Below are 22,408 nucleotides of genomic sequence, written 5' to 3'. Positions count from 1 at the left end.
AAGGAAGAATATTACTGAAGACCCTTTTTGTAGGAAAAATGTACAGTTTTGTGACCAACCCTTCCTGATTTTTCCTGATGTAGCACAAGCAACTCATGCCAGCTGGCATGCTGAATACTCTGTGCTGCTCAAGATGGTTATAGAGTTCCTATGCTTTATTTTTGTTTTTGTTTTTATCGTAGACCCCTCCTGAAGAAGAGTACGAAACTCAAGTCGGGGGGCCAGGCATTGAACTAATATGTTATTTGGCACTTTAATGCACCATTTGCTTTAATTTCACAATTTGCACACGATTTTTACAATCGCTGGGATTCTGATTGTACATCACCCTGCCGTTTTAATGATAGCGGCAGGAGTATAAAGTAGATACGGCCAGTCACAACAGGCCTTGTGATTTTTTCCCAGCGTGTTTGGTTACTGAATCATTGTATCCAAGGATGGAATATTTTTATTGTTATTTTTCTGTAAGATATAAATTAGAGCTGTGATACAATAAAGAATAGTTTTTATTCATCACAGAATACTCATTATTGACTCCCTAGTAGTGTGTATAACTTAGAGTTCCTATGGCCATCAGAGCAGCGCAGAGCATTCAGTGAGCCAGCTGCCACTAAAAACCTCTTCTGCGCTTTTGTAAAAGGGGGTTAGATTTTTTGGGTGAAATGAAACACCCCCACCCCCCCGTAAAAAAACAACAACAGAGTGCAACTTGATACTGTTGGCTATAAGGTAATATTTTATTAAAAGAAAGTAAAATTTAATGTCATTTTCTCACAATTTCTGTGTATACATGTATTATTTATTTCAATAACAGAATAGAACAGCATTAATACCTGATCGGTACAAATTAGTTAGTATACAATGTGCACTTTGGATTCATATGTTTTAATATAAAACTTTTATATTATGAAGATGAATTAAAGCGCTGAATACTCTGTGCTGCTCAGACGGTCATAGAGTTCCTGTGACCGTCAGAACAGCGCAAAGCATTCAGCGTGCCAGCCAGCACTAAAAACCTCTTCTGCGTTTTTGTAAAAGGGGGATAGATTTTTGGGGAGCAATGAAACACCCCCTCCCCCTGCAAAAAAAAACAAACCCAAAACAGAGTACAACTTGATAATGTTGGCTATAAGATAATATTTTATTAAAAGAAAGTAAAATTTAATGTCATTTTCTCACAATTTCTATGTATACATGTATTATTTATTTCAAATACAGAATAGAACAGCATTAATACCTGATCGGTACAAATTAGTTAGTATACAATGTGCATTTTGGATTCATATGTTTTAATATAAAACTTATATTAAAGATTAATTAAAGCACCTAAATTTTTGCCTGCAGCAAAGAGTAGTGGCACCTTGTAACATGAATGTCCTCAAAAACATCCAAAACAAACATTTGTAAAACTTCTTTTTGGAATATTTGGGAGTGATCTTTAAATTCACTAGCAAAAATTTGACCAATTTCTCAATTAATTTGTGGTCCATGTGAAAAACTCTCTAGAATCAACCAGAAATCTTTGCAGCTCAAGTTAAACTACAAATTATTCACACAATCCTCTATTTGCAACAGGGCAAATGCAAATGCATTACCCATTCAAGTTGTCAGATAAAGCAAGAAACTCGGTTGCACAATAGGTTTTTAGAATTAACACTTCATTAAAATGTAAACTTTTTGTAATGATTTTAAATCAAGATTTTAAGTTTACATTGTATCAGAAACAGTCAATAGCCAAATATTACACCTTAAATTAATTCTACTCAACATAATTTGTGTGTATTTCATTGTAGAACTCTTTTTCAGTTACGTTGATTTTATTGCAAAGATGTCCCATCATCTTTTCATGCTTTGACAGCCCACACTGAATACCGACCTGAAAGCATTTTCTTTTTTCAAACTAAAACTTCCAGGTTTTTTTTTAAATTGAAAACACATACGCTTCTTTCTCAAGATGTTCTAAAAGTTTAATTTCCAACTATAACAAAAATGCCATTGCCCAATTGCTGAAAATGGCTTCTGTGGTAAGAGAGAGCTAGAGGTGGTCTGTGTGTGTGTGTGTGTGTTTGGGGGGCGGGAAGAATGAGCTCTAGAGCAGTCTGGAGGGGGAAGGGTCACAAGTGCTTGTGTCTCATGGAGGGGACTGAGAGTGTAATACGAGGGGGTGCTGAAAGGTTCTCAGCTCAGCCATGAAGAGAATGACATGGATATGGTTCAATCAATGATCTGAAACAATGTAAAAACACACAATTTCACTTTTGCAAATTGGCACTTAACAAAATAAGATAACACTCTTTTCAGCTACAGTGGCAAAATAACGTTCAGAATTTAGGAAGTTGATTGGCTGGGCTGAGAATTTTTCAGCACCCACTCGCAAGCTGTCAAGGTGGAAGGTGGTGAGAGTAATGGGAACTAAGCTGAACAAACTTATACACTCACTTGTCATAAGTTAGACTACTGCAACCCTTTATACAAAGGTATTACTAACAAAAAACACATTGCCTAGAAATAATACAAAATGCAGCTATCAAAATTATAGTAGGAGCTCCCTCTACTTAAACCTGCTCAATGGCTCCCCATTATATACTGAATCACATTTAGAATTCTACTCATCGTTTTCAATTTACAAATTTTATCATTTACCCCCTTATCTTGAACAACTTCTAACACCTACATACCCTTGCGCATACTCCATTCTCAACAACACAGCCTTCTTACCATCCCTTCCTTCAGATATGTAATATACGATTTCATTCACGCCTCAGTCTTCTCAGTCACTGGTCCCTCATTATGGAAATCATTACCACTTCAACTTAGGCTGGAAACCTCTCTTGATAAATTCAAATCTAATCTCAAAACATTTCTTTTCAATGATACTTATGATGCTTGATTTTATTTATATTATTTCTCATTCAAAGACTGAGACCCTCAATGCAGGGCACAGATATGCACTATTTACACCTTTTCTCTTTTTTTTTCTCTCTTTCCTATAGTGAGTTCTAGCGCAATGGGTCTAGTAGTCCTGAACTATAGGGTTATGCATCTGAAACCACAAGTTGCTTGCAGAATGCTGCCAATTGTCTTTAAACTCTGCCTCCTTCCCAGGCAGCTGCTCCTGCCCCCTCAGTTGGTTTTTTTTTCTGCAAGTAATTTGCTCAGAAATGTTTCTGCTTTGCTCTGTGGTTTTATTATTTTCAGGTATTTTTTTCTTAGTGCTCAGTTGAAGGCTCAGTGCCCAGAGTTTTCACTTGTTGGGACCTCTGCTTGGGAGAAGATGCAGACTCGCATAGCAGAAGTCTGCTGATAGCAGGATCAGCCCTCGGGGACACCTAGCAAGTTGGGCTGGAGCTCAGGGGCCATCCCCTGTGTAAATGCTCGCATCCCTGATTTATCAGGAGCTTGAGCGCAGGCTCTTTGGCTCCCAGCTTGGCCAAGATTAATAGTGGGTCATTTTATAATCCTGTCCCCCTTTGAAGCATGAAGTTTTCTGGGGTTTGAGGCTCAGTTCGACATCGGACCGACTGACAGCCCAAAGACCAAATTCATCTTGTGAACCTGTGAGGTAGAGCTCCTCTTCATTTATCCCAGTTGCACTTCAAAGCTGAAGCAGGCAGACACATTGCACAGTGACTAAGGTTATTATAGTCTATGGGGAAAATTGGGGCTCTCCAAAAGTGAAATTTGAAGGTTTCTGCAGCCAAAGCCAAGGTTCTCCACCTTTAAAAGTCCTTTCCCTGCATTTTTGTACTTCAGGGGAGTCCCCATGGGCCACTTTTGCTGATGAAGACCATTTGAGATTTAAACAATCTTTTTTTCTAAAGCCTCCATCTGCCTTAAAACCTCTTGATTTTACTTAAAATCAATAGAGATGGACCCCTCAGTCATTCCTATCCCTGTATAATGCCAGGTTTGCGCTGGACGGCTGGCTGAGGAGCATCAATGTTCAGTGTGGGAGAGGGGTGGGAGCCCTGGAATAAGTTCTCCAGGGCTGTGGATCCGCAAGATGCATGCTTTCAAGGGAAGAGACCCTTTCCAGGGCCCTCTGAAGGTGCACTGGCTAAGCACAGATGAGGAATACCCACAGGGGTTCTCTGCAGGGGTCCTCAAGACCCCCAGTGCAAGCCTTCACCCCGGATTTTGTTAGCTTTATGTGGAAGGCCTAGTTGAACTGCTGAGGATCCTCAACATCTACGTTCAGCGCAATGGAGGCAGTGGTTTTCCCTCAGCAGACATCCAGACCAGATGAGGCCACAGACCTGGATCAGGATGTTCAGTCTGCCATAAACTGGGAGGATGGAAAGTCTGATTCTATGCAGTTATTGTCCCAAGATGCAGTTTCTCTGGCAGCGAACATAGGTGAAGAAGGGGTAGTGGCCCTGGACCAGGGGGAAGTCCCCACAGTGAGCCAGCTTTTTGAAGCCTGTGTGCTCTCGGGCATTATATCTATCGCACTGTGAGAACTGAAGATGGAAGTTTCTCCAGCCCCCTTGTCACAGTACTTAATTATGAGTGGCTTAGTTTTTCCATGTGCTTTCCCTCACATCTGAACATCACAAAGCTGGTCACAGACCACTGGGAGTCGCCAGATGGCGAGAGGCTAAGACAGTGCAGTGTGCCACCTTCTACTCTAGCTACAATGGGGAAAATGAAGCAAGCTCAAAAAATTTCCAGGTTGGCAAGCTGGCATGCCCTACTGCTGTTGTTCAAGTTTTCAGGCTATCCCTTATTTGTATGCATGAAATTAATTTGTGTTCTATTGAGGCCATAGAAGGCAAATCTATCATATGGGTGGTCCCCTGAGATAGCCTGAAAACTTAATTTGTTTAGGGCCCCCAAAGATTGAAGTTGCCTACTTTTCATTAAAAGAGGCAGTGAAATGGGACCTGAAAGACTATCACTGCCTTACTAGAGTAAAAATGCACCAAAAAATGTCCTATGCTCTGAAGTAGCATCCACTAATGTAATGTTACTTACATTTACCATCAGCCTGTCACCTTCCTTCAAATAAAATACAGCCCCCATATAAATGGGAGCATGCCACTTACTCGTCATTTCACATAGATATTTGGAGCCGCTCAGCAGAGTGGCAGGCACAGGGTAGCTGGCTGTAACTTTGGAGATGACCTGAATAATGTGATCATTGGTGTTCAGTTTTTTCTTTGAGTTGGTGCAGTCTAGACCATAGTATCGAAAGGTGACCTGCGCATATACAAAGTAATCTCCAGATTGTGGGATCTCCAAAGACCTGTTCATGTATTTCATCCCTTTCTTGAGAAAAGCCAGCCCGTAGTGGTGTTCCCATGGGAGCGCTTGAGAGTCACCAATTGCATCCAAATGATCCTGCTTTATTGTACCTCAAAAGTGAGAGAACATGATTCAAATTACAATCAGAATGATGGGACAAAAAGTAACTTACAAACCAAAAATCAAGCTTGGTTTTACAAAGAAGGAAGAAAGTTGTCTTTCTCTACTTGATTTATTTATTAGACTTATTTGCTTAATGACTTTGGGCTCCTTTTACAAAACTGTGGTAGACGTTTCTATTGTGGGCTGGTGAGGTAAATGCTCAGACACTCAAAGAATTCCTATGAGCCTCTGAGCATTTACCTCGTCAGCACACAGTAGAAGCCTCTACTGCTGTTTAGTAAAAGGAGCCCTTTATCTTTCATGGACAGGGCAGGATTAACCAATAGGCCAAGTAGGCATGTGCCTAGAGTCCGAAATGGTCAGGGGGGCCCGATGAAGAAAGGCATCAACGTTGTTTTTTCCAAACGGCGATGGGCCCCTGCAGCATCGATCGGCAACACAGTAGTGGGGCATCTTACAGAGCACTGCTGTGAACTTCACAAAAAGGGTGCCACATAAACATCTCACCACAACTCCCTTGCAGGTCATGGTGAGCCCCCCAAAACCTACTATACCCACCTGTCTACCACCCCAATAGCCCTTATGACTGCAGGTGGCACCTATATGGCAGTATAGTAGGGTTTCGGGGGGGGGGGGGGGAGCGGTTGGTGGACTCACATTTTTTACCATGAATGCAGTGGTTACAGTGGTTTATGGGCCTGGGTCCTCCTCTCTATGGTTCACTAGCCCACCCCCCAGACTACTTAAGCCACCTCTGTGCAGCTCTACTCGACTTTTCTATGCCAGGTGCTGATGTTCTGGAGGCAGGTATGCCTCCAAAATTTTTATGGTATTGTTGGGGGGGGGGTCAGTGATCACTGGGTGATTGTGGTTATCTGGTCACTTTGGATACCTTCTGGACACTTAGACCTGTTTTTAGATTGCCTAAGCCACTATATACAAGTTCCGACTAGGCAGTCTCGTTAAACTTTCAGTTATACTTGCAGTACGATTAAGTCTAGGTTAGCTCACGTCCCGCCCAAATCCTGCCCTCACCACTCTTAAAATGCCCCTTTCAGCTCTGGGCATACAGCGGCACTAAAAAGGCCTAAGCTGTTTTTAGATACGTCTAAAACCCGTTTTGATTATCGGCACTTGGACGACTTGTCTTTTTGGATACTTGTCTTTTGATCGTCCAAGTGCCAATTTAGGCGGGATTTTAAATGTATTTCCATTTCGATTATGAGCCCTTTGATTTTTCCATCACAAAAGAAGGTGGTACTGCCAGAGGATAAAGAAAAACTATTTTATTATATTAAAAATTTGACAAAATAAATCAAACAATATAGCACTGCACCAAGAGGCTTGCTATGATGAATAGATTTGACAAGGGTCTGTGTTTCAGCAAAAAGTCTGCATCAGGAGTCAACATCTAATACAACTGTTTAGGCAGGAACTAACTTGCAGAGCTTTATGGCCCCATGCACAGTTTTACTTTGATAGGCCACTGAATCAGAGAGGTAGTAGCAGCTCGGGCAGACAGGCATTAGGGAGAAGACGCTCCCTGTTGGTTTTTCTTTTGGGATTTGAGAGAGGGTAATGCTTAAGGCATAGAAGCCAGCTTTTAAAAATAATTGAGGATGCTAAGCCAAAGGAAATTACCCCTCCATGGATGAAGTCAAAGAGTTTGCTTAATCTTGGGGGTGTTCAAGCACCTACATCACCCACAGAGCTGGCTGCTATTGCTGAAGGTGGAAATGGGAGGAAAAAGAGAGTATGATGGGAAGAGAAGAGACAGAGGAGCAAAGCTGAATATTGGGGTGGGGAAGGGGGAAGACCAGAGTGAAACTGGATAGTGAGAGAGAAAGTGAATGGTGGGAGAAGAAAGGCTGACAGATGATGGTACAGTGAGGAGTGAGAGAAGGAGGGACAATGCTGGATGGTAGGGGGATAGAGAGAGGTGTATTGTTGAATGGGGAGATTGAGAGAGGTAGAGGAGATCTTGGATATTGGTTGGGAAAGAAACAGAGAGGGTGAGAGAGACAGAGATACAATTGGATAGGAGAAAGACAGAAAATTGATATTGGATTGTGGGAGAAGAGACAAAGGGGCAATGTTGAGTAGGGAGGTGTAAGAGAGAGAGAGAGAGAGACATAAGATATCCTAGATGGATTGGGGGAGGGGGGAAAGGCAATATTGGATGAATATGGTTGGAAGGATGAGAGGAGATCCTGCATGGCTGGAGTAGGAGGTGGGGGACAAAGAGAGACAGAAGATGTTGCTGGGCTCGGGAGGGAGGGAGAGAGAGAGAGGAGATCCTGGATGAATATGGTAGAAGGATGAAGGGGGAGGGGAGAGAGGAGATCATCCCATGGTTGATAGGGGCAGAGAAACAGAAGAGATCCTGGATGACTGGGTGGGCCAGAGGAGAAAGGAGGAGACAGAAATGAAATCCTGCATGACAAGGGCAAGGGGGGGGGGGGGAGTTAAGAGAAAAGGAGATGCTACACAGAAAGCAGAAAAAAAAGGCAGGAGATTCTCATTGGGGTCAATACAGAAGAGATTGTGCATGATTGGGATGAGGGAATAGAGACACAGTGGATATGTTGAATGGATGAGAGGAAAGAGAGGGATACATAAAGGAGATGCTGCATGGCAAGTGGAAGAGAGGAAAGAGTTACTAAAAGATTGAGAAATAAGAGAAGCAGAAGAGGAGGGCCTGGGTGATGGAGAAAGATGAAAAGAGGAAATAGAGAAGAGACTAAAGATTGGATACAAAGAATGAATGATATCTGAGTGGACAGGATCAGTAAAATAGAAGAAAACTGATATTTCCCATTCGGTGTCAAAGATGGATGTAATAGAAAAAGTGATGACCCAAGGACAGAAAAAAAAAGAAAAAAAGAAAAATGGATATGAGATCCTGGAAAAAGTTGAGAAGATAGGAAAACAGTAACCAGGGATTACAATCTACAAAATTAAATGGCCAGACAACAAAGACAGAAAAAAAATCTCCCCTCCCCCCCCACCTTTTACAAAACTGTGCAAGAGGTTTTTAGCGCCATTCAGCACGCTAAATACTTTGCGCTGCTCTGATGCTCATAGAGTTCCTACGAGCATCAGAGCAGTGCAGAGCATTCAGCTCGCTGGCCGGCACTAAAATCCTCTTGTGCAGTTTTGTAAAATAGGGGGGATTATTTTTAATTTAGAGTGAAATAATGTGGAAGCGGTGTCAGTCCACATTAACAGAAAATAAAGAAATACCTTTTTATTGGATTAAATACATCTTCTGACTAGATATCTTAGGCCAAAATCTCTTTCCTCAGGTATATAAACTATTCTGATCTGAGGAAGGGGGCTTTGGCTTCTGAAACAGTCAAGTGGAGGGGCATAATAAAAAAAAAAACCCATCTAAGTCCCCTTTTGGCCTAAGACAGCAGGGAAAATGTCCATTCTCAAAAAAACGTCCAAAATGAGTTTTTTTTGAGAATGGCCTACCTCTACGTTCGGCAGTTTAATCGCCCAGACCACCACTACATCTAAACTTACAACACATTATCAACCCAAAAATTGCCCAAGTCCCAAACGACCAAAACAAGGAGGGGCCAGTCCTTCGCCTAAAAGCTGGATTCTGTAACCGGTGTCTGTCAAAAACAACAGCGGTTACACAATCACCCCCCCCTCCCCGCAACTATCGCGGCAGGAGAGATGCCTCATCTCCCATGCCGTGATTGTGATCCCACCCCTCACCCCCCGAACTGCTGCGACCCACGGTAGGAGAGATTGGGCATCTCTCCTGTCACAGTTCACAGCAGTTTGGGGGGAGGAGCACGAACGCAGCAGGGGAAATGAGGCATCTCTCCTGTTGCGATCGTTGCGGTGAAGGGTAGGCAGGTTGCCGGAGCCACTGAGCTGATAGCTTTCGGAACTTATACGTGTTTTGACTTGGTCTAAATCAAAATGTATAAGTTCCAACTAGGCAACCTGTTCAAGGCTTTGGTTATACTTGCTGTACGACTAAGTCTAGGTCAGCCCACCTCCCGCCCTTTCCCCTCCTCTAAAAACGCCTCTTTTCGCTCTAGGTGTTTAGAGGCTGGTTTTAGATATGTCTAAAACCTGCTTTGATGATCAATACTTGGACGATATGGCTTTTTGTACCGATTTAGGCCACTTTTTTTATTTTATTATGAGCCCCCTAATGTATTAAAGTAATTCAGTAAAAAGGTATCACCTTGTTTTCTATTTAGATGTATTTTTCTGTATTATTTTTTAATTTAGACTTCCTATTTCAAAGATATGCTAATGGGGATATGCTGGACTGGGGAGTTGGGAATGATTGGTAGCAAAGAGTACCTGCATATGTTTCCAGAATACTGCCAAAATTGTTATTTTTAATATAGGGTTACCATATGGCTCCAAAAAAAGGAGGACGGATTGAGACATCTGAGTTTTACTTCCATTGGTTTCAATAGAAGTAAAGCCCAGATGTCTCTGTCTGTCCTCCTTACTTTCATTGCTTTCAGTAGAGGTAAATCCCAGATGTCTCAATTCAGCCTCCTTTTTCTGGAACCATATGGTAACCCTAGTTTAATTTATAACATTTTATTGAAGGAAATAATTAAATATAATATAATACAAAATAGATTTCATTTCAAATAGATTTACAATTATAATATTTACATACATATTTCTATTATTCCTTCAAAATATATTTCCATATGACCCAAATCAACCCCCATACTATACTCCACCTCCCTTCCCCCTCCCTTTTTTCCCCCTATTCACATTGTATTGAAGTAATTAATAAAACTATAATATAAAATGAAATTTATCATTCCTTCAATATACATTTCAATATGAACTATTTCATCCTACCCCTACACCCCCAATTTCCCTAATTTCAAATAAAATTAAACAATGAAATTGATTCCTCCTATGCCAAAAACTAGTTTAATATATTGTATTATTTTGGTGCACTATTTTGCTTTTTTGACACATAATTCCCTGGAGTGTGTTCAGGGTATATATTACCAATATCAGTGGTAATAGATGGGAGAGGCAGCTGTGCTGAAAAGTGTCCCCATTGTCTCTTTACTGCTAACACAGTTGTCTCCACTACAGAGATTTTAACATGGCCTACTACATTCCATCCAACCCTCCTTGGTCCTAGTCCCATCCCATTTTAGCCTCCCCAAAATTCTGAGTCACTGACTGCCTATGCTACCCATGCTCTGCTTTTATTTACCCCAGTGGTTCCCAACCCTGTCCTGGAGGACCACCAGGCCAATTGGGTTTTCAGGCTAGCCCTAATGAATATGCATGAGGGAGATTTGCATGCCTGTCACTTCCATTATATGCAAATCTCCCTCATGCATATTCATTAGGGCTAGCCTGAAAACCCGATTGGCCTGGTGGTCCTCCAGGACAGGGTTGGGAACCACTGATCTACCCTTCCTAAGAATTATCTACTCTACAGCAGTGGTTCCAAACCCTGTCCTGAAGGACCACCAGGCCATTCGGGTTTTCAGGATAGTCCTAATGAATTTGCATGAGAGAGATCTGCATATAATGGAGGTGCCAGGCATGCAAATCAGCTCCATGCATATTCATTAGGGATATCCTGAAAACCCGACTGGCCTGGTGGTCCTCCAGGACAGGGTTGGGATCCACTGCTCTACAGTATGCTTATTCCATGCTCTCTGGAATTCTGTTCCTGTTTTTCATTTTCACTCTCTCACTACGTCACACTACAAGTGTTTCTTTAATCTCTCTCTTTTTTTTAGCTACTAAAAGGGATTTCCCCAAATCATTTTAGTCTAAATAAAACTATGCTTTCATAGTGCAGAAGGGGAAGTAAAAACTGGCAATCATTTATTTTCAGTTTTATGTGTCTGCACAGAGAATCATCATTGATCGCAGGCCAGTGGAAGAGATAACCATTCAGGAAAGGGTGGGAGTTTTCATTTTGTTATAATATCAAAGGAGGTTGCTGAAAATCCTTAGGAAAAGACATCTAAACTGTGGGAGCTGAGCATCACCATTCTGACATGCATAGTAGATACCTTCCGTTTTTCAGAATGCGACTAACATCACAACAATAACATGTTTGTAATGAATATTTGAATTTCTTCAGAGTGGTACAATCAATACCTGTAAGGTGTGCTCTGGGCTTTTCCTCATTGCCTTTAGCGCTCCCTGTTGTAATAAAAAAATATTAAATTATTTATATTATAACTAGTAAGACAGGCAGATCTTATTGGCTGGTGGTGGTATGGGGAAGGGAAGATTCTAATTTGGATTCTACCTCATTCTGCAACTTGCTAAATTGGAGTGAATTAAGTGCTTATAATTTCTGCATAATCTCTGCACCATGACTAGAGCCAAGCACAGGGTTAAGCTGTGATGAGAACAAACTGTACGGTTTATCAATAATTTAGAGACATGGTTTTGACTGTCAGATCATCTAGTGCTTATTTGGCTTGTATGACATACTTGAATTGGAGCCAGGAGGACAAGGATTGATGAGTTTTCAAGAGGCCAGTGCTGACTGTCTACCAGAAGTACTGCATTACTGCAGATGTTTTGCTCTAACAGTGATATCTCTAAAGCCAGCAGTGTAAAATATATAGCTTGAGAATCCCTGCAGGATCTGGCTTCTTGTGGGACTCACCCCCACCTTAGTGCTTCCTCCTTTATGCCATGAGCCTGGTTTTTTTGAAACAGAGTTAAGCAATATTCTGTGGAGCCAGTGATCAAAGTTTTTATAAAACAACAATGACTGGAAGGTGAACTCTTCACCCAAGGGAGGTTTTCAAGCTTTCCTTATAGAGTTCCATATCTTTATTTTGATCACTCTCCATGAATTTTGTTACATAATGCAGGTCAGTTGCACAATTTGATATCACAGACTATTTCTGACCTCAGGTCTATAATTATTATACCTGAATATCATAGTAAATTTATATGAGCCTGGTTTTGGCAGTTTTTAGTCTTGGGTTTGGGAGCCTGTTTGAACCAGACTAAAGGCAGATCTGAATGAGCCACATTGAATTCTTATTTTACATGTTCTTCATGTTTAGAAATTAGCTCTTAATAGGAAAAGGTAATATGAAATGATAATGGGATGGATAATAGGAAAATACAAGAGAGTTGATTTTGGTGGTCCAAAACCATTAGCAGCTGGCACGAGAATGAATGGAAGATGTTATAGGATATTGACCCTGGAACTGACCTGCATCTTGAGATGAGATTGACTCAGACAGACTCCAATTTTGAACCTGTACAAATGAGAGAAAAAAATAATGTTGCTTTGACAGAAGCAATAGTTCTTCATAAGACAGCCAGAAAAGCCTCGACTGGTTCCTACATTGGTTTTCTAGCCACTTGTGTTTGGCAGTCCAGGAATTGTGAACAACTATCTGGACTAGTAGTTCCCAACCCTGTCTTGGAGGACCACTAGCCGTCAGGTTTTCAGGATAGCCCTAATGAATCTGCATAGGGAAGATTTGCATGCCTGTCACCTCCATTATATGTAAATCTTTCATATTCATTAGGGCTATCCCAAAAACCTGACAGGCTGGTGGTCCTCCAGGACAAAGTTGGAAACCATTGATCTAGACCTGCTACTGCTGCATGAGCCCATCATCAAAAAAACCCTGAGCTTGAGAGGATGGGTACCTTTTATGGGAAGGCATGAAGCAACTTTGTAATCACCTAAAAGACAGGCAGTGCAAAAATTGGTGCAAAATATTATAAAAATCAACCCAATATAACAAGTTAACTTGACAAAATGTCTTAACATTCTTTTTTTTTTTGTATGCGAGAAAAGACCTCAGAGACCTTCAAAATTTTTCCTAAAAAAACAAGTTGAATCTTTATCATTGATCAATAGAAACTCACAACTTTTACATTTATTTTGCAAGCATTGCTTTAAATTTTTTAATAACTTTTATCATCAATTTTCATGTGAATTTAAAACATTGCTAATGAAAGCAGTAAGCAACATTTGTGTGCGATAGAGCCACCATTTCACTCCCACGTCTGAGCTTCTTTAGGGGTTCCATGCTGTATAATTTTTCATCAGAGTATCCTTAGCAAAGAAATGAGAAACAATCAAAAACTTGAACATTTTTTCAGTCAACTTCTTAGCCACTCGCAGATATTACACTCAGGCAAAAATGGGCCTGTATAAATCAGATGCCTTTATCAATTCTTAAACGTGTTCAAGTTACATCATTCAACAAGAACCAATCAATTTCAATCCAGATCTAATGAAACTCATATTTGATAGAAATAAACCAGTGATGTGCCTCAAGGTTTGGTTCTTGGGCCTATTCTTTTTTAACATTTTTGTAAGCGATATTGTTGAAGGGCTGTCAGGTAAGAATTGCCCCTTTATGGATGATACCAAAATCTGCAATAGAGTAGATACTGCTGATGGTGTGAATAACATGAGGAAGGACATAGTGAAGCTTGAAGAAAGCTAAGATTTAATGCTAAGAAATGCAAGATCATACATTTGGGGTTTAAAAAACAGAGGGAAAACTGCAGTTTAGGGGGTGAAGAACTTTTATGCATGAGAGAGGAGCAGGACTATCATTTTTTAAAATGTTTTAAATAAATAAAAATGATAGCATTTGCTGTTATCTGGTTTGCCACCTTCTTTTTTTTTGGTTTCATAGTATCTATGACAAAGCTACATAGATCTTAAAAACTGTGATGAAAATGCTCGCAGTGCTAAACCAAAGATTCCGTGATTCTTTCTTTTTAGATTAGATTTGTGTTCTAAATTGTCTGGTGGTCAGGCCTAAGTATAATTTATTACAAGGACATTAAACTGCAGGTTCCACATTTGTAATGACCCTTCATAGCCTGCTTTGTTGTACCCACATTTTCAGGTATGTGTGCCAAAATCCACATTTCCTTTAAATTTTCTCATATGAAAACACTATCCTAATTGAATAATCTTCAAAACCAGATGGGATTGTACTATGTTCAGTCTATTTCTGATAACGATGACTAATGTGGAACTGTATGCCAAGGATCTTAACAAAACAAGGAAAACTGCAGATACACGTACAATGATGCAGGCAAAGTTTATTTATATCAATAAATTGAATGCGGTTAAAAACAACACCTTAAAAACAAGCCAAAAGACCCAACACGGTCCGTGTTTCAGTAACACGCCTCCATCAGGGGGTCCCAAAATGAAAAAGGGAATCAAATGGAACCGCAAATGAACTGAAGCCTGTCCACGCACAGTTTGACCCCCAACATTCATCTTTACACAGGCTTCAGTTCATTTGCGGTTCCATTTGACGCCCTTTTTCATTTTGGGACCCCTGATGAAGGCGTGTTACCGAAACATGGACTGCGTTGGGTCCCTTGGTTTATTTTTAAGGTGTTGTTTTTAATTGCATTCAATTTATTGATATAAATAAACTTTGCCTGCATCATTGTACGTGTATCTGTAGTTTTCCTTGTTTTGTCTTCATACCCTTCAATGCAGACTCTGTTGGTTCTTCCTTCTTGTTTGTGCCAAGTATCTTAACATACAAGTTTGCTCATTGTCCACATTGTTCTGTTATTCTGCTTGCTGTGCAGGGACAAAGGTAAATCGTTGTTGTTATATCTGGCTCTCTTAAATGCTTTCTCCAGAATTTTCTCAGGGTAAACTCTTTGCTTCAATTTTCACATTAACCCCTCCCCTCCTTACAAAACCATGGTAGCGGCTGCAGCACGGCAAAAGCTATGATGCCCATTAAAACCCTATGGGCGTCGGAGTGATTACCTCAGCAGCAGCCATTATCACAGTTTGTAAAAGGAGCCCAAAATTATGCACTTGAATCAAGGATAGAGTTTTCATGTGGAGAAAATTTAAAGAAGATATTGAGTCCGACAGACTTACCTGAACATGTGGGCACCACAAAACAGACTATGAAGGGTCATTACAAATGTGGAACCTGCAACATCTTTAGAATAACTTTATAACTAAAACAATTCATTAATCCAAGTGATGAAAAATTTTAAAATATTTTAGTACATGTAAGTCCGATTATATCATCTTTGCAGTTTCATGTTCTTGCAACAGGACTACCAGAAAATTTAGAATGCAAATGACTGAACACAAATCTAATTTGAAAAGCAAGATCAAGGATCCTTTGGTTCAATACTGCAAGCATTTTCATCACATTTTGAAAATCTGCGTTGTTTTGTCATAGATACGTTAGGGCCGATATTCAGCAAAATTTAGATGGCTGGGAATGGCTCCCAGCCATTTAAATAGTACATAGCTGGTTATCTGCCCATATTCAGTGAGTGACAGCAATCTCTCTCACACTGAATATCTTGCTTAGCAGATTGGCTGCTGACTGGCTATATTCCACAACTTAGCTAGTCAGATAATTTTGGCAACCAAAGACAACCGCTTAAAATCAGCCCCCCTCTGAGGAGACAAGATGGTGTCTGGAGCAGGATGCTGAGAGGAGCACTCCCACCTCGATGGTGCTTTTTCCTTTAAACCTTTGGAAAATAATTTGTTCCTTTCCTAAAGAGAAGGGGGAAACAGAGGGGTATCCCTCCACCTACCTCAGGATCCTTGACGCCGCAGCAGACTGTAATTACAGCATTTACAGTCTAACCATCCACTTTGGGCACTTCTGCTGCTGTGAGCCGGGAAGCTCACAGCTTGGACGGCGAGATGTCACTCTCGCTGAGCCCACAAGAACTGCATACCCCTCCCAAGCCCGGAGAAATGTCAGCGGAGCAGAGCATGCAGGAGGGCTCCCCCAGCATATGGAGAGATGCACGTTCTCTAGCCGCTGTAGACCTGGAAGTGATTACAACTACGCTAACTCCAATGTTGGAGCTGCAGCGTTCAGGGAGAGTGGAGCCATCGGCAGCTAGCGGTGCTGAGGTTATGAGAGCCCAGAGTTCATCTTCTGGGGTAGAAGCCAAAGAAAATCTGGCTATTATCTCCCCCCTCAAGCTGCTGGTGAGACCACAGGCTGTAACGCTGGATTCTATTTGGACTGCGATTGAGAACCTACACTTGGTATGCACCAACTTTGTTTCTATTACTTTAAATTCTACCTCTAGGATAAGTTCCTTAGAGACTTCTATTCAACAACATCAATTTAAAAAACGTAGAGAAAGTAACAACTGAGACCAAGAACTTGCTTACTAAACAAATGACAGATAAAATGATGATCTTAAGGAAGATTGAAAATTTAGAAAACCTACAAAAAATATTTGAATTTAAGGATTCTTAATTTCCCGATAGCTAAATTTATGTTCCCACAAGAACTTTTTAAAAATTTCATGTTGACTGTTCTAAATATTCTGGAAGCAAGTCTCCCCTATACAAAAAATTTATTATTTAAAACAAATACAAAAGGAAAAAGCTGTCATAGTTGAAAATACACAGTTGGATGTTTCTGAAATATTGCAATCTTCTGATGTTGAAATTCAGGGGCGGGCAACATTATTGGTCTCATTGGTATTCTTGCAAGATAAAGAAATGCTGTTGAAATTATACTTTAATTTAAAACAGATTACCTATTTAGGTGAAAGGGTATATATATTTCCAGATGTTTCAAAGTGGACACAATCCAGGAGGAAATAATTTTTTACTTTTCGACCAAAGGTGATTGCTTTGGGGGCAATGTTTCAGTTGAGATTCCCATGTAAATGTTTTGTCTCTTATCAAGGGAATAAATATATTTTCTTTGAACCTTCCCAATTAGGTTTTTTCCTAGAAGGTAAAGGAATCGCGACACAGTCTGATTGAAACAGGTTATTAATGCGGTATTTAATTAATGGATAGGATAATATCTTAATACTGCTCTATTTCCTAATTTCTGGTTTTCTTTTGTATATGTCCCCTTTCCTGAGGGGCTTTATTCGTTTTGTCTCCTCTTCTCAGATTGTGGACTGTATTAGTTAAATGTTTCATTGTTTTTTTTCTGGTCCTTAGTCCTATAACTAAGTGAACATAAGAACATAAGCATTGCCTCTGCCGGGTCTGACCAGAGGTCCATCGTGCCCGGCAGTCCGCTCCCGCGGTGGTCCATGACCTGAAAGTTTTCCCTACCTAACCTAAAATGTCCATATCCTATTCACTCAATGTCCTGTAAGGTAAACCTCTATCTGTACCCTGTTATCCCCTTCGCTTCCAGGAAGTCATCCAGTCCCTTTTTGAACCCCAGAATTGAGTGAGTTTATATTTTTGTATTGCCTCTAACATCTTTGTAAATTGGATGTATTGAAATGATAAAAATAAAACAAATAAATAAATAAAATCAGCCCCTCTAACTGTAACCCATACCCTGGCATCCTGTTTGTCTGTACTGGTTGTTTAGATTGTAAGCTCACTCGAACAGGGACTGTCTCCTTTGTGACCCTGTACAGCACTGTGTATGTCTGGTAGCAATCTAGAAATAATCAATAGAAGTAATAGTAGTATATCTGGCCATTGAGACTTAGCCGGCTAGCCACTGAATATTGGCTGGCCAAAAATAGACTGAAAATTCAATGGGGGTGGCAGGATATAGCACCTAACACGTAGCTACGCCCATGCCTAACATGCATAGCGCCTATTTTTTTGAAGGCCGCTTAAATTTTTAGAGGTGCTTTCTTACAGAATCGTGCTTTCTTGATAGGCGCCTATGTTTCAATCAGTGCTGATTAAAAAGCTTAATTGAGCTTGTTATTCAATTTAGATAGGCGCCTATCTAGATGGGCGCCTCCAAAATAGGTGCCTAACTTTAGGCGCTGGTTACAGAATTTGGGTCTAAGTTGCCAAATTCTGCTATAACGGACTCGCTTATAACGGAACCTCGCCTATAGCGGACGAGGTCCGCTGGTTCCGGCCGAGCACCATTATAAACACAGAAAATCATCGGATATAGCGGACTCGCATATAACGGACTTTCAGATACAACGGCCAACTATTTTGGTCCCCAGAGCCGCTTTTAGCTGTAATTTTATTTGGCTATAACGGACATGTAGGCTCCGCCTACAAGGTGCTTGGCATGCCGGTGATATAGTATCAAAATGCAGCCCAGAAGAAAATGACAGTATTTTTCTTTCCAGTACAGTACAACTTAATGTTTTAGAACAGTGGTCTCAAACCCAGGGCCCAGGGGTCACATGCAGCCCACCAGGTACTATTTTGAGGCCCTCGATAAGTTTATCATAATTACAAAAGTAAAATAAAACAGTTTCTTGATCATATGTCTCTTTAGTTATAAAGAGTATATTATTATTAAGTCTTAGCCAAAAGGAAAGATTTATAAATTATAAAAAGTTTTACCTCATGCAAAATTCTCATTTCTTTAATAAGACATTAACTATTTTTTCTGAGGCTCTCTAAGTACCTACAAATCCAAAATGTGGCCCTCCAAAGGGGTTCATAGACATAATCGCGGAAGACAAAGGCGCGCACTGACAACTGAGCGCAAGACGGAGGTGCGCGCCAAAGAAAATTACTGTTTTTAGGGGCTCCGATGGGGGGGTTTGTTGGGGAACCCCCCCACTTTACTTAATACAGATCGCGGTGGCGTTGTGGGGGGTTTGGGGGGTTGTAACCCCCACATTTAATGGAAACAAATTTTTCCCTAAAAACAGGGAAAAAGTGAAGTTTTCAGTAAAATGTGGGGGGTTACAACCCCCCAAACCCCCCACAACGCCCCCACAACGCGGCGCGATCTGTATTAAGTAAAGTAGGGGGTTCCCCCCACGCCCCCCCCGTCGGAGCCCCTAAAAACAGTAATTTTCTTTGGCGCACGCCTCCGCACTGTGCTCAATTGTCTGCGCGCGCCTTTGTCCCGGCGCGCTTTTGACCTGACACCTCCAAAGGGTTTGAGTTTGAGACCCCTGCTTTAGAACATCTTTTAGTGTTCTGGTTTTGCAATCATTTCATGCCATACCAATGTTTTGTTGAGTTTTGTTCTTGATGTTCTGCAGTGACTGTTGTTCATCGATTTACATTGTATCAAGTTGCCCTAAATAAAGTTTATAAAAAATGCAACTCTGGATATAACGGATCCTTTTTCCAGGTCCCTTGAAGTCCGTTATAATGAGATTATACTGTATTCTATAATGGGACCTAGGTGGCTAGGTTCTGCTGCAGAACAGTCCTCTATCATATGCCCTTAGGGAACCTAAATGGAGATGCCCAGCCATAAAATTGACTTCACTGAGATCACCACCTGTGCAGCAGCGATATTCAGCCACTATAGGTACAAGCAAGTGGTTCAAAACTGCTTCTTGCAGACCTAAATTAAACTGGGTAGCTTAACTGAATATAGCTGCCATATGTATAGTTAACGATTCTATAAACAAACGTACAAGATGCAGGATATGTTTATTAAATCAATTATTGATCGCAGTTAACGTTACCACCTTTAAACAAAGGGACCCGACACGGTCCGTGTTTCGGTTAACACGCCTTCATCGGGGGTCCTAGGATGACAAGGTATCAAATTAAACTGCAAGCAAAAGTAAACATGAGCCTATATAAATCGGAGGTAAACGCTAATCCAAAGTCTCTAGCAATTGGCAATATCTGAATACTACCCCAACAGTTGGAAACTGGTATTAGAGAGTTCAAACCACAATTTCTCAGAATACCATACAAAATAGAACTCTCTGGTGATTCAAATGTATAATAAAACACAAAAAAAAAGATCTCAAAATACCCCTGGAGTCCAATCAATAGAAGGATATCAAATTCGGGGTTAGGGTATCATCATTGATCACGATTTCTGTGAAAATATTTTTGGTAATTTAATTCATACTAATCTTTGTAAATTATTTTAATAAATATTTGTGTAAATTTTAATATATTTCAAAAATTCATTTCTCTCCCGTTCAGGGATTTCAAAGAGCTGGCAACAATCATAATGTGACATAGGGCATTGAATCTGGCAAATAATCAAATGATTCTTAACAAGCACTTATCTTTTTAAACCCGACGGAGGCCAAGTCTGTTTCACGCCAACGGGCTTCTTCAGGGGAAACACCGCGGCTTGTCTTAAATGCCAGTGTCTTACATTTAGCGATTGTCCGATTTTATGTCACAGCATTGTGCATTTCGGAAAGAAATTAAGACTGCATTGTTTGACAGATTTATTTCCTAAACAGAAATCATTTTAAAATTAATAATTCCATACTGATTATTTTTGAGAAACATGTACTTTTACTATTTGTATTCTGTAATTCGCTGATTGTCCAGTTCTCTTCAGTGTAAACCGCCTAGAAGTTGTAAGATTGTGGAGTTATAGAAAAATAAAGTTATTATTATTATTATATGATTTTATTGTTCAACCACTGTGCATCATCTTACACAAGCTTGGTTGAAAAGGTGATATATTCAAATTGGATACAGTTACAATAAACTAAAAAAATGACAACAATTTGTTATTTCTATAGCTAAGAAGTCACAGGCATCAGATTTTTTCCCCTCAATATATCAGCCACTATTCCCCTCTTTTACAAAGGTGTGCTATGCTTTTTAGCGCATGCTAAACGCTAATGTGTGCATGTTATCCTAAGGACGCATTAGCGTACGTTAATTGCACGCTAAAACGCTTAGCGCACCTTTGTAAAAGACGGTGCATGTGTGATGCTATCCACCCCTTTGAGTCTTCATTTGATGAAGTGTGCTTTACTCTCTGAGCTGTAGCATTTTATTGATCTTGCACAAAGCGATCAGGAACTCTGTTCCATTCTGAAACGTTCACAAAAGTGGTGTCAGCTTGCACGTGAGAGAATCGAATCTTCAAGAGAGGCATTTCCTACCTGAACAGCTGAGTCGGCTTCCTTTGCAGCCCTGTGCTGTCCACTAAATAAGTAGACCATAGATATTCCCTGAACACAGACACAAATGAGACAGCAAGCCAGAGCCAGCTGCGTTTTCCTGAGATTCAGATCTTTGCTTGGCTTCCTTTGCTTTGCTGTGCTGCCCTGCTCATGGTCCACCTGCAGCATTTCAGTAGCAGGCTCCATGGCTCTGCCTTTATTTTACTGTCTCCTCGTCAGCGAGCACCTGCTCTGGTAGCTGCCCTGCACAGAGACCATCCATTATATAAGGGCGATTGGAGGCCCGGATGCCTTCTCTCCCACAGCTCTCTTTCCCCATAAACATACACACCCTCCAGGGGAGTGGACCGCCTACAGAAAAAAACCACATTGTGCCGAATCTCGTAGTTGTTTGTGTGTGCTTGTGTGCAGTTAGGTCGGTTTTTTTTCTCTTTGGACTTTGGAAAGTCCCGGAAGGTAGAAGGTGAATGAAGTGTAACCGGGTTAGTTTGAGCGTCTTATTCCGTCTCTGTGCACTCAGGGTGGAGCAGGAAAGAAAGCTTAGAAGAAGTGAAAGTACAAACATGATTTTAGGGATTGACAAAGGCATTTGTTTTCACTCGTAAAGGAATGGTTACAAAAAAAGGAAGCCAGTTGCATAGATTAGAATCAGGCACGCATAAACCACAGTTATGCAACTATTACATAAACCTGTTTGATTCCACTTACAATGTGAAAGGAAAGAGGCGGGCATGAAATGAGGTGGGAGGGGGGGAGTGATCTGTTGCTACCTCCTTCCTTCTTGTGTGTTCCGTTTACTGTTTGAGCTTTGTACTGATGCATTAAGGTAATGAATGAAACAGAAGCTTTACTAATTCTTTTCTATAACGTTGATGGTACTAAGATGCCGAGTCTGCCTTTGCATATATCCTCACCCCACCCACTATAGAGTTCTCACACGGCAATTCTGCGGCATTTCTGCCCCCTTCCCATCCCTCCTTATGCCTGCAAAGGGGCACACAAGAAGGGGATTTATGGATTCAGGTTGTGCATTTTTCAGTTTTAGCCAAAGTGATTTACAGTAGGTATTCTCCTATTCCCAGAGGGCCTTATAATCTAATTTCGTACCTGAGACAATTGGGTCCTTTTTACCAAGCTCTGGTGAGAGCTAGCACCTGCTTAACACAGGGCACACTCAGGTGTCCTGCGATAAATTCCAGATTAGTGTGCACACATTCCCCACTAAAAAAATTATTTTAAT

General features: G+C 40.8%; 1 protein-coding gene across 1 annotated transcript; it reads right to left on the bottom strand.

The window, feature by feature from the left end:
• Positions 1-2,063: 2,063 nt before the first annotated feature.
• Positions 2,064-21,629, bottom strand: TNFSF15 (TNF superfamily member 15). Its single transcript, XM_033961989.1, has 4 exons — positions 21,148-21,629; positions 12,578-12,623; positions 11,497-11,541; positions 2,064-5,354 (listed from the first exon to the last, which is right to left on the bottom strand). Exons 1-4 carry the CDS (start codon positions 21,352-21,354, stop codon positions 4,906-4,908), a joined length of 747 nt encoding a protein of 248 aa, XP_033817880.1. The 5' UTR covers positions 21,355-21,629; the 3' UTR covers positions 2,064-4,905.
• Positions 21,630-22,408: the final 779 nt, after the last annotated feature.

This window comes from Geotrypetes seraphini, chromosome 10 (assembly GCF_902459505.1).
Source record: "Geotrypetes seraphini chromosome 10, aGeoSer1.1, whole genome shotgun sequence".
Taxonomy (NCBI): domain Eukaryota; kingdom Metazoa; phylum Chordata; class Amphibia; order Gymnophiona; family Dermophiidae; genus Geotrypetes; species Geotrypetes seraphini.
The sequence above is the reverse complement of the archived record's forward strand: the minus strand, read 5'-3'. Positions and strand labels throughout refer to the sequence as shown.